This window comes from Simochromis diagramma, unplaced genomic scaffold, assembly GCF_900408965.1.
Source record: "Simochromis diagramma unplaced genomic scaffold, fSimDia1.1 OVJJ01000603.1, whole genome shotgun sequence".
Taxonomy (NCBI): Eukaryota; Metazoa; Chordata; class Actinopteri; order Cichliformes; family Cichlidae; genus Simochromis; species Simochromis diagramma.
In genome coordinates, this window is record NW_024387414.1 from 5,950,172 (window position 1) to 5,961,672 (window position 11,501).

Here is an 11,501-nt window from a genome sequence, read left to right on the forward strand (position 1 = left end):
TGGATAGCAGTAACAGTAATTTTGCCACCTCAAACAAAACAGAACCATCTATACACAGTCACAGGTGAGAAACGTATTCAGACAGGTTTTTATTGTTAACTAAGAAAGATTAATGAACCTCATACAATCTTTGGTGCCTACAACATGCATTACCTGTAACTCTTTTGCATCTGGATCCGGTGTCGTTATAGCGGAACTAAATGACAGAGCGCAAGTTCCCACACGGACTCGCACTGCTTGTGATTCTCCTGCACCGTGGTTTCTCTTTATGGATGTTTTGTGTAAAGTTTGGTAGCGGTGGATTGATAAGAGTCTGTTCTTCCAGCAGAAACAACCCGCGCCACTGCGCATTGATCTGATCCGGTAAAACAAAGAGTGCATTCGTTCAGTACAGCCGTGCCGCTTTCAGCCACAGTCTGCACACCTCTGCACTGTTGATTCATAAATGCCGTCTTGCTTTCTCTGCTGCGTGAATTTATGCACTTATTCATTCTTATGCCAGCCAAATATGTAGTCTGATCGTGGTGTTTTGCACGACTGCATGAGGCCTGCTTTTACCTGTTTTTAATACAACAGTGTGATCACAGGAAATGCGCTCTCTGTACTGTTATTTATTTTTGTTTTGTTTTTTAATTTGTCTTTATTTACAGTACTGTATATCAATTTTGGACCCACCCCTTGTTTTTTTTTATATCTTCATTATTATTAATATTATTTATATATGTTGCTAGTGATATGGGAAATAGGTAGAGCGATTAATTGAAACAGCTGGATGTAAATGCAGCGTATAAGGCAACGGTGGAGTTTGTAAAATCTAATGAGCGTGAAAGTCAATATTTTTTATTCTTCTATCTTAATTCTTCAGCACACCCTGAACTCTTTCGGGAAGCGTTCTTGTCTTTTCTTTAAGCAGTCTTCAGAAACAAACACTCAAAGCTCTTCTTTTGATGTTGGCTGCATTTTGTCCTATTTTCTCTCAAATTGATCCCACACTGCTTCAATAATGTTGAGGTCCAGGCTCTAGGAAGGCCAATTAATGTCCTTTATTGTGTGTTTTCATATCCAGGTATACCTTTACTCTAGTATACTGACAGTGTTTAGGATCATTGTCACACAGAACAAAAAGAAGCTGATGTCAATCAGATGATTTCCAGATGGTATTGCATGCTGGATCGAAATCTGATGGTATTTTTCTCCATTCATAATTCCATCCGTGTTGACAAGATACCCGACACTACTGAAATGCTGCCTCAAACCACTGCAGAGCCTCCACTGTGTTTTACAGATGGCTGTAGATACTCACTGACTTCTCTACACAGACCTGTTGCCACTGATTTTCACTACAGTTCCTGTGTATTTTTATTTTCTTCCCATTTCCCTTCCTCAAGAATGGCTTCCTGACAGCCACCCTTAGGCTGAGACCATTTATGATGAGGCTTGAGTGAACACAGTGAATAGATGGATCACCCGAGGGTCCAGATACATTTCTCGGGGCCTGTGTCTGGCCTTTTTCTGTTTTTTTTTTTTTAAGGGATTTATTTTTAGATAATGTTCGTCTACTGCGAATAGAATTATAGACCTGCTACTTCTTCTTTTATCCTCCCCTTGTCCAGTTTCCTCATTTTTCTTTAAGAACACTCTGCACACTATGCTGAGATTTCCCAGGTTTTTGGGTAATAGTTCTTTGGAATAGTTCTTGTTCATGAAATAATACTATTTCATCCCTGTCAAGCTGCTATCTTTGGCATTTTTTATAGATTAAACTAAAGAAATGGGAGTAAATTCTGTGTTTTTGTGAATAGGTGTCAGTAACAAAGTGCTGAAAGATACAGTTTAATATTTGTTCTACTGCTAAGTTGTTTGTAATTCCTTAAATTATGTGCTCTTATGTGATTAAGTGACTCATGGATCAGTGGCTTAACCATTCCTCTAAACATGGTCGGGTACAAAGACTGGATGAAGAAGAGTGAAAAAGAAAAACTTTAAAACACCTTTAGAGAGTCTGGAGAAGTATTGCTCAATTTGTAAAAAAAATTACAAGGGAGTTAGGCTCCATTGGAAGCAAAATATAAAGAAATGAGGGCTGGCTCAAGAATTTTGCCCAGTAGTGTAGATAAGGCAAAATAAAGACTTTTGCTCAGTTGCAAACTATTGTCATTGTCAGTAATGATTCCCACTAGATTCAAGCTTCACTTGAAATTGTATATTTACTGCCAATTTCATAGATTATATGTTTATAAAGGAAGATTAAAGTGGATGTTTCAGCTATTTGTGTCTCTGTGTGTGACATAGACTTGGCTTCTCTGTTTTTATGATTCAGGCATGTCTCAGGACAGTCAGCACGGCAAGTGGACCATCTCCAGCAGTGATGATGACGACGATGAGGCTCTTCTTCCTTCAGGGACTGCAACATCTGGTTCCCGTCAACCCACTGAGTCCAGTCACAGTTCCTACCGATCTGCTACTCCATCACCACCCGTGGAGGTGAAACCAGAGCCAGCCAAACCACCGGTGTCCTCTCTCGCTGTTGGCTCAGAAGCCAGGCAGTCAGCCGCTAAGAACCAGTTAAACCCAGTGAAGTATGAAACCAGCCCTTCACTGGCTGGAAAACGCAAGAAAGTGGCGTCAGATAGCACGGGCTGGGCTCTCTCTGATAGTGATGAAGATGATGGAGAGGTGAAGGGAAAGAGTTTGAGTGACTTGCCAAAGAAGGCGCCTCCAAACCCCAAAACAAAGAAGCCAAAGGTGGAGAGCGAGCGTCCTCCAAGTCCTCACGGCCGACTTTACTACATCGATGAGCCCGATGACTTCTTTGAATCCCGTCTTCCTCCACTAAATGACACCTACAGGTTTTACCTCAACAAAGTCACAGGACTGGAAAAGAAGTACAACAATGGCGCTCTGCATATCCGGGGTGAGTTTAGAGAGAACAAAGCTTCAGACACTGGTGAAGAGACAGGTTACCGGTTAGAGCTTTCAAACTAGCAGGGAAAGTTTTTTTTTTTTTTTATTTCATTTTATTACCTTCACCAAAGAGCTTATGTGATTGGTTTGTTTTTCCTCTCTGTTTGTTAGCAGGTTTACTCACAGTTATGGATTTATTTGAAAAAGTTTAGGAGTGGATGCGATAACTTTTTGAACCTTTCTTTACCATGGTGATTTGGTATCGTTTTCATATACATATCAAATGGAAATAGGAAAAATTAAAAACCATTGTCTCGTACAACCATTGTACCAATTCACAAAAATGACCATTTTAAAGCGCTTTATCCTTTGTGATGAAGACCTTAGAGTAATGTAGCGAGAAGTTTAGTTATCCCATTTCAGCAGTCATTTGCAAACATCAGGGAGATAAAACATCAAAGGAAGCAACATCTGGCAGACCCAAGAGAGCAGCCATCTGCTAAGTGACAAATTCTTTGTCAAAGGCACAACGAACAATGCGACGAGCAAAGAAAAACAACAAAAAAGGGAAACTGGCAGTTATATTTGCCATTTGCGGCTCAGCTCTTGAAACCTTGGTTTTAGTTTCACTTCCCCTGTTTTTGTGATTTCCCCTTGGAAATGTCTCTGCTGCAACCTCCTCAGGCTTAATGGTTTGGCTTTAACTTATAATCCAAACTTTTTTTTCCTTTTATCTAGACATTCTTTCCCCATTATTTGGCACCTTGAAAGAATCGGTTCAGGTGAGTAAAAATAATTATGCCGCCTTTTTCTTTCCACAGATGTTTTTATTTTAAACAACAGTGATAAAACAAACAATGAAAAAAAGCAACAACCATCTATCCCTGATAGTTCACACATGGCAATCCACTTTCTCAAAAGAAAAAGTCCACTCAGAAAAAAGGGCAGCAAATCAAAAAAATGCATGTCTGCTTGACTTCCTGTTAAAGTCACATCTCCTACAAAACTCCAAAAAAGCCCCAAAAACATTTAATAAAAAATGTTTACCTTTCTGTACATATGTTATTCTTTCTAGTGAAAGGTTGGAAATCATTTCTCTCATCCACTGTGTTCAGAACGAAACAACGATTACTGGGCTTTACCCCTGTGTATTTTCCAAATCACTTTTCCTTGACCTCAGTGGAAAATGAAGTCCAGGGAAGATGTGTGGAGGAGAATTCATAAGGAGTTGGGGGGAAAAACAACTGTGGTGATCAGACAATCCAACTGTGCTTACAAAAACCTGCTTAATAATATGACAGTAGGTGTTGTGGAAGAAACAGGCTATAAAGTGAAATGAAATGTTTGCCACGTTGAGATTATTTGCTCATCCTGTCCACTCATGTTTTCACATCCCAGTGGAATGGTTCCAGTGTAGCTCCTGTTTTTATTAAAGCTTCCTGTGACTGAAGTCTGAAGTCAAAATACTGCACTGCCTTAGCTGAGGATAGAACTAGTGCACTTTAAATATAATAGAAAATATCTTATTATTATATATAAAAATCTACGCTCTTGACGCAAGATCATAACTTCTTGAGAAGCAGATTTTATTACAGCAGCTTAATGTTCATAGCTCACCTGTGGGTTTAACAGACTGCCGTTAAAGGCTTAAAACATATCAGCAGTTTATGAACAAAACTGAAAACACACTATTAATTTCTATCTAGGTCACCAACATAACTTATCAGTCACGCTGGTGACTGATGGTAAATTGTGAAATGGCGTTATCCTCTATCCTTTCATAAGCGATGGTCCAGTGTGTTCTTTGCCTAAGGAGCTGATAAAGGTGGTGTTGACACACATTTCTTAAGCTCTTAGAAAATGCAACTGGCTCTTAATGCCTTCAGATGTATGCTTCATGCAACTCAGTTAGGATCATTCCTAAACAAACCCGATTAGCCAACCACAGCTCTGGTCTCCATACTGTGTATGCAGTAATATGCGGAAATATGTGGTAAACAGCAGCTGTTGGATGGGTTACAATGAAACATGCGACAGATCCCCTAAGGATGAATTTGATGACTTTACTTTTCATGTGTCAGGTGAAAAACTTGGGACATTGCAAAGAAGTAAAAGTATGGCTATAAACTCCACTCTCTTTCTTTATAGTTTAACTATTGCTTTGATATTGCCTGGATGGTGAAGCAGTACCCATCAGAGTTTAGGTAAGTTCTGCTTCTTCTTCCCTGTCACTGTACTATAACTCCCAGATCTCAGGTCTGATGATATTCATATAAAAAAAACGTTATTAAATTAAAAATCACAGTAAAATGAGAGAAATGAGTCAGACCATTGAGCAGTGAAAAGTACACTGGGGTGGAGGAAGGTAATGGTGCAGGGAAAGCTAAACTCTGTGTTTATGTTTTCAGGGATTGCCCAGTTCTGATCGTACATGGTGATAAGAGGGAGGCCAAAGCTCGACTCATCCAGCAGGCTCAGCCCTTTCCACATGTGCGCTTCTGCCAGGTACAGGCTGGCCCACACAGGAAACAGCTGTTTATCAAAGGGAAATGGTTGATATTATTTCCACTTTGGATTGCCGTTTAGGTTGAGCTAATGTTTTTATTTGTAATCATTTTTTAATTTTTGCAGGCCAAGCTGGACATTGCTTTTGGAACTCACCATACGTAAGCATTGTTGATGTCTAAAAGGGGTGCTGAGAGCAATCTAAAGCCTTAGGCTTTGGTTCTCATATCTACACTCCATTTCAAACTGTTTTTTTCCAACGTCTATGACATTATACAGAGCCAGGTTGTAAGCACAGAAGCCCAACACACCTGCTGTGCTTTTGTTTGTGAGGAAAAATCAATAAGAAGAAAGTTGTTTTAAAGAGGAAAGAGCTAAAACCGTTTGTTTCATACACAAAATGAATGTGAGTCATGCAAAGCTACCCTGGTCATGCAAAGCTACCCTAGAAGAATAAAATAAAAAAAATAAGCATAAAAATACAGATGTAAATGAGCATAAAAAGTCAATCTAAATTTATTGACTACAAACTAGCACGACTGTTATGTAACCATATCAGGCTTTGCATCATTGTTGTCATTTTGGCTGTTTTCTTGTCAAAAATTGTATTAAATTCTATTCTATGTGGCATTAAAAGCTCTTCGATAAACACTATAGTAAAGATGGTGTGAGATATGATGATGTGAAAGACCGATAAAGTCATACAGAAAAAAAAATACTTTAAGTCATTGCTACTGGAAGTGGTTTTACAAGCTACTTAATCAGGGCGTGACTTTTCACAAGACTGCAAACAGTCCATTGAAAATATGTTTACGTTTATATGATCCACATTGCAGATATTATAGGCCTTTTAGCTTGCTCTTTGTTGTATTGTATTGCTGTGTGTCATCAGGAAAATGATGTTGCTGTGGTATGAGGAAGGCTTCAGAGTCATCATTTTGACCTCTAATCTCATCAGAGCTGACTGGTACCAGAAAACACAAGGGTACGTCTATTCTTTATTTATTGTTGTTGTTGTTGTTGTGGTTTATTTGTCTGTTATCAAGGGCATGGGAAGACTACCAAGCCAAATTTGATGCCGCTTGGTAGCAATGTGGTTTATCACCAGAGAAAAAGAGCCCTTCTAGTTCAAGAAGGGTTTAGAGTTTGCAAGTTAGACTACTAGCCCTACTTCTTATGAGCCACTTTAAAAGTATAGAGACTTATAAATAATAATCATATTGTGATTAAATGTGTCGCTTGGTTGTGAAAATGTTCTTAAATCAGTTTTTCCCAACCTAGGATGTGGATGAGCCCTCTGTTCCCTCGGTTACCAAAGGAAAGCAGTGCAAGCGCTGGTGAGTCGCCCACCTTCTTTAAGAGGGACCTGCTGGAGTATCTGGCATCGTACCGCGCTCCAGAACTTGAAGAGTGGATCCAGAGAATCAAAGAGCATGACCTGTCAGAGACCAGGTATACACAAGATGCTCTTCTGTATTTCATGGTTGTAACAAGTGGCTATTTGAGTTACTGATGCCTTTTTACCAACTCAAAGCGGTCTGGGGTCTTTCTGCTCTGACCTCTAGCACCAACAAGGCTTTTTTTTTTGCTTTTTTTTTTTTTCAAACTGCCAGTCACTGGATTTTTTTTTTCATTTTTGGATCATTCTCTATAAAGCTGAAAGATATGGCTGTGAGGGAAAATCCCAGTAGAGCAGCAGTTTGTGAAATAAATGAAATGAAGTGGCTTAGAGTATAAGTCTAACTTTTATTATAAGTAGTTTAAGTTTTGGTTTCTGTAACGAAGAAGCTTCCCAGTTCTGACAATGTATCCGATCTTATCTTATATCCTATTATCTTATTTTTTGAGATGCAAAGAGACAGAACAATATAATCAGTGCAATAATGCCCAGATTACAGTTTGTTCTACCTTTGTCTTCTGTTATCAGGGTGTATTTAGTTGGCTCAACCCCAGGAAGATATGTAGGTTCAGATATGGAGCGCTGGGGCCACCTGAGGCTGAGGAAGGTAAAGATTTCCCTTCAACTTTACTTTGCGACTATATCACCACTGAGGTGTTGCTCTTAAAAAGTTGGGTTATAATGTTTATAGAATAGATAATTTTCTGCAAAATGCAAGTGATTAGAAGGAAAATGGCTAAAATATGCAAAACATATGACTGGATTTCCCCTTCTTCTGTTTTTTTGTTTGTTTGTTTTTAAGCTGTTGTACGAGCATACAAATCCTATTCCTGGCGAGGAAAGGTGGCCAGTGATTGGCCAGTTTTCCAGCATCGGCTCTATGGGATTGGATAAATCTAAGTGGTTGGCGGGGGAATTTCAGCGCACTCTGACCACACTAGGAAAATCCTCTCTTCGCCCAGACCCTCCTATGCACTTGGTCTGTCCACCTACAGCAAAGATAATGCTGTTTGCTGCATGATCAGATTTAAAAGAACTGTCTGCTGTAGTCACTGAGTTTATTAAGACAGGAAACTTTTTCACTCAGGTTTTCAGACTTTTTTTTTCTTATATATTTGAAAACTTTAGCACTAAATAATCAATCAAGCAGTTGCCTGCTTCGTATATATTCAGGGTTTTGTTGTTCCACTCTTACTTCCAGTCGTTCCTTTTGTTAGAAAACTTTGAGAAGATATTTCTCCAGCTTGCATTATTGAGCCACTTAGCTCATTTTATGACCTTTGTGTTCTTTAGCATTAATAATTACTAGGCAATTGCTATGTTTGACCACAGTTTATTAAAAGTTACAAAGCTCTATATTTCTAAAACAAGTTTTTAATGGGACCTTCTTTTGCAGCTTTATCCATCAGTAGAAAATGTGAGGACAAGTTTAGAGGGATATCCAGGTAAATATTCTTTTTACTCACATTTCAATATACAGTATAACTCATATAAAAACGAAACTTTTTCAGAATACTTTTAATTTTAGTATTTTCAATTTGCGCTTTTAAATATTTCTGTTTTTGTTATTGTGAATTTACTTGTAATCTAAACATTTTTGTCCTCCAGCTGGAGGCTCTCTTCCCTACAGTATCCAGACAGCTCAGAAACAACTTTGGCTCCATTCTTACTTTCAGTAAGTTCTACCAAAGCAAAATTCAGTCCTGCTGTTAGGGCGCAGCAGTAATCAGTCACTTCTAGTGTGCAAGTATGATTGCAGTCTCCAGCCCTTTTTTTGTTTGTTTGTTTATTGTCACATCTGTTTTTAACACAGAATCTTTCAGGTTGATCACAAATCAGAACAAATCAGTAAATAAAAGCAAAAAAACAAACACAGCTCAGAAGAATCAGAGAAGTTCAGGAGCACCAGAAGGAAAGCAAATAGTGCGGCTGATTCCAAATAACTCACTGCACATACCAGTTTAAATAAACAGTTGGGTTGGGTTAATGAATTATCTAAGATTATTAGCTTGTATCTAATTTCAGTGTGCATATGGGACCACAATTTATTACTGTAGCACAAACACAACAGATGGCAACTAAAGTGTTGAAGAACATCGGGGAGAAATTAAAACAGATGAACTGACTGAGGTGCTTAAAAACAGTTTTAATAATGTAACATTACTAAACGCTTTAAACAAATGAGAAACATTTAAACCCAATATTTGATCTGAAGAGGTGGTCAATACTGCACACAAATCATAATCTTGAAGTTGGGGCTAGTCTGAAATTCGGTAGTGGAAAAGTTTTTTAGTTGAGATTTTAATGAGGTGGAAAGCCTGAAGTCTGGAAGTTTCAGAGCTGCTGCTGCATGAGCAGCTGTACTTTAAGAGCAGTGATCAGCTAACACAGCTAAATGACCAGAGTTATAATGGTTTTTCAGGTCTAGCAGAAACACTGGGATTTGCCTATTGAGGCAATTATTGAGATGTGAGAAAATGTATTTAGATTAGCCATAACGTAACATTCCCAAAAACAGGAAAAACATTGAAGTGATGGCCACATATGGTTTGCTCTGTTATCTTCTGGGTTATATTTGACATCCAGGTGTCCGAGTTATTCCATGCATGAGGTGGGCCGTAACTAGGCCTTGACTTTTGCTTCTTGCGTTCTCTGTAGGTTTTGGAACAGCGGTCCCCAACCTTTTTTGCGCCACAAACCAGTTTATGTCCAACAATATGGATATATATACAACAAAATAAAACCAGTTCCTGTACCCAAAAAAGTTTGGTACAGTTTGCACACATCTTTTAAGTGATCCGTGGATTCTTGTGTGTGGTTGTTTTTAGCCGCTGGAAGGCAGAAGCAACGGGGAGGAGTCACGCCATGCCACATATCAAGACATACATGAGGGCATCTCAAGATTACTCTCAGCTTGCCTGGTTCCTTGTCACAAGGTTTGTGTTAGTGTGTGTCTTTGCATCTGTTCTTTTATTTCTCATATAGCATTTACTGCTAAAACAGGCAGAATTACATTTTCATGCTAGACTAGAAATACGCTTTTCTTGTGGGTTGCAGAATTAAGAGTTGTATGCGTTTATAGTTATCTTTTCCTGTGTTTATATAAATAGTAATACAACGATGTGGTTGATAAAATTAGTTGTTCTGTTTTCTATAATCAGTGATAGCATATTCTTGTGTAATGGTTGCATCTTGTATTGTATCATTGTGTTTGCCAGTAGTCTGATCATTTCCTGGTCGCCTGAGCTGTAATAAAAAGTTTCACTTTGTCTCTTTGGTGGGTTTCAGTGCGAATCTCTCCAAGGCAGCATGGGGTGCACTAGAGAAGAACAACACTCAGATAATGGTGCGTTCGTATGAGCTGGGAGTCCTCTATCTGCCGTCCGCCTTTGTAAGAGCAACATACAATTTAATTGTGAAGAAAAAAATTTCTATTGCCTTTTATCATTATTATAAAAGACCTGATGTGTAGTAACATGATGGATGTCTCCCTACAGGGCATGAAGACATTCTCTGTTGACAAAAATCCATTTCCGGTCTCTGCGTCCTTCTCGGGTTTCCCAGTGCCGTTCGATCTCCCCCCTACATCCTACACTACTAAAGGTACTGGGTGTTTTCTTGCTTTGGAACTAGACTCCAGGAACTGTAGTTTTCAATACTTCAACGTTGACTTATTTATTTTTTTTTTTTAGTCCTAGAGGTTTTTGCGTGTTTTCATCCACATTAATAGTTTCTGAAAACACTATCAGTGTGGATCTAGCACCCACCAGTCCTGGCTCTATGTCCTGCATAATGTTCCTTTTTATCTGGTAAATCAAAGTATCAACACTTTGAATTTTACTTCACTCTTTTCCTTCTTTGCTCTCAGATCAGCCTTGGATCTGGAACATTCCTTACAGCCAGGCTCCCGACACACACGGCAACATCTGGGTTCCCTCCTGATCACACGCACACACGTCTCATTTGAAAGTCTGCTGTCTGTACCTGTTAGTTACTGTGTTTAGTTGTTAGTGGTCATTAACATTTTTCTAAATACTTTTATACTGTACCATATACTCATATGATTTCTACCAATAAATAAAATATTGTTAGATTTGTGTATTTGCAATGTCAGTTGTTGTTTTTCAGCATTAGAATAAGATTTAAACATAAGAGGTTGCACTCAAATAGCTTGAGTTATAAATCTTCATATGTAATTCCAATTTAGAATCCCAGGAGAGGTCTGATGTGGTCTTATTTTGGCATAATGGGGGAGGTTCTGTGTAAATTTACTTAATTTAAAGTGACAGCTCTGTATGAAACATCCCTTTTAAGTGAAACCTGTTGCACAGATTCATAAATGTTCAAGATATAAGCTTGTTTGCTTCTTAATATCATAAAGGATAAAGCTTGTATAGGATTTGGGGAGAACATTAATGGCTCATTTTTTTTGTTTTTAATCGCCGATCTGCACGCATTCCTATTTTTGGTGGTTGGGATTTACAGCACTTTGTGTTTTTTTTACTATCAGGTTAATGATTATATCCGTATATGTACCCCTTGGGGTAAATTAATTACTGATTAAGCAGTTTGAAAGAGCCACAACCACGTTTTCTCTCTTTAACTTGGGTAAGTTCATCTCAGCAAGATGGCTTTTTTTTTTTCCCCGTGTTTTAATGTTAGCTCACTACATATTTACACTGGTTAGAATTAA

The 11,501-nt window shown here is 38.4% G+C and overlaps 1 protein-coding gene across 1 annotated transcript; it reads left to right on the forward strand.

Moving 5' to 3' along the window:
- The first annotated feature begins 207 nt into the window (after nucleotides 1-207).
- tdp1 (tyrosyl-DNA phosphodiesterase 1) lies at nucleotides 208-10,916 on the forward strand. The gene is made up of 16 exons (XM_040011276.1): nucleotides 208-363; nucleotides 2,321-2,914; nucleotides 3,643-3,686; nucleotides 5,053-5,108; nucleotides 5,313-5,409; nucleotides 5,536-5,570; nucleotides 6,302-6,394; nucleotides 6,691-6,861; nucleotides 7,337-7,415; nucleotides 7,611-7,787; nucleotides 8,205-8,253; nucleotides 8,417-8,483; nucleotides 9,637-9,744; nucleotides 10,097-10,199; nucleotides 10,306-10,411; nucleotides 10,677-10,916. Exons 2-16 carry the CDS (start codon nucleotides 2,323-2,325, stop codon nucleotides 10,748-10,750), a joined length of 1,851 nt encoding a protein of 616 aa, XP_039867210.1. The 5' UTR covers nucleotides 208-363; nucleotides 2,321-2,322; the 3' UTR covers nucleotides 10,751-10,916.
- Nucleotides 10,917-11,501: the final 585 nt, after the last annotated feature.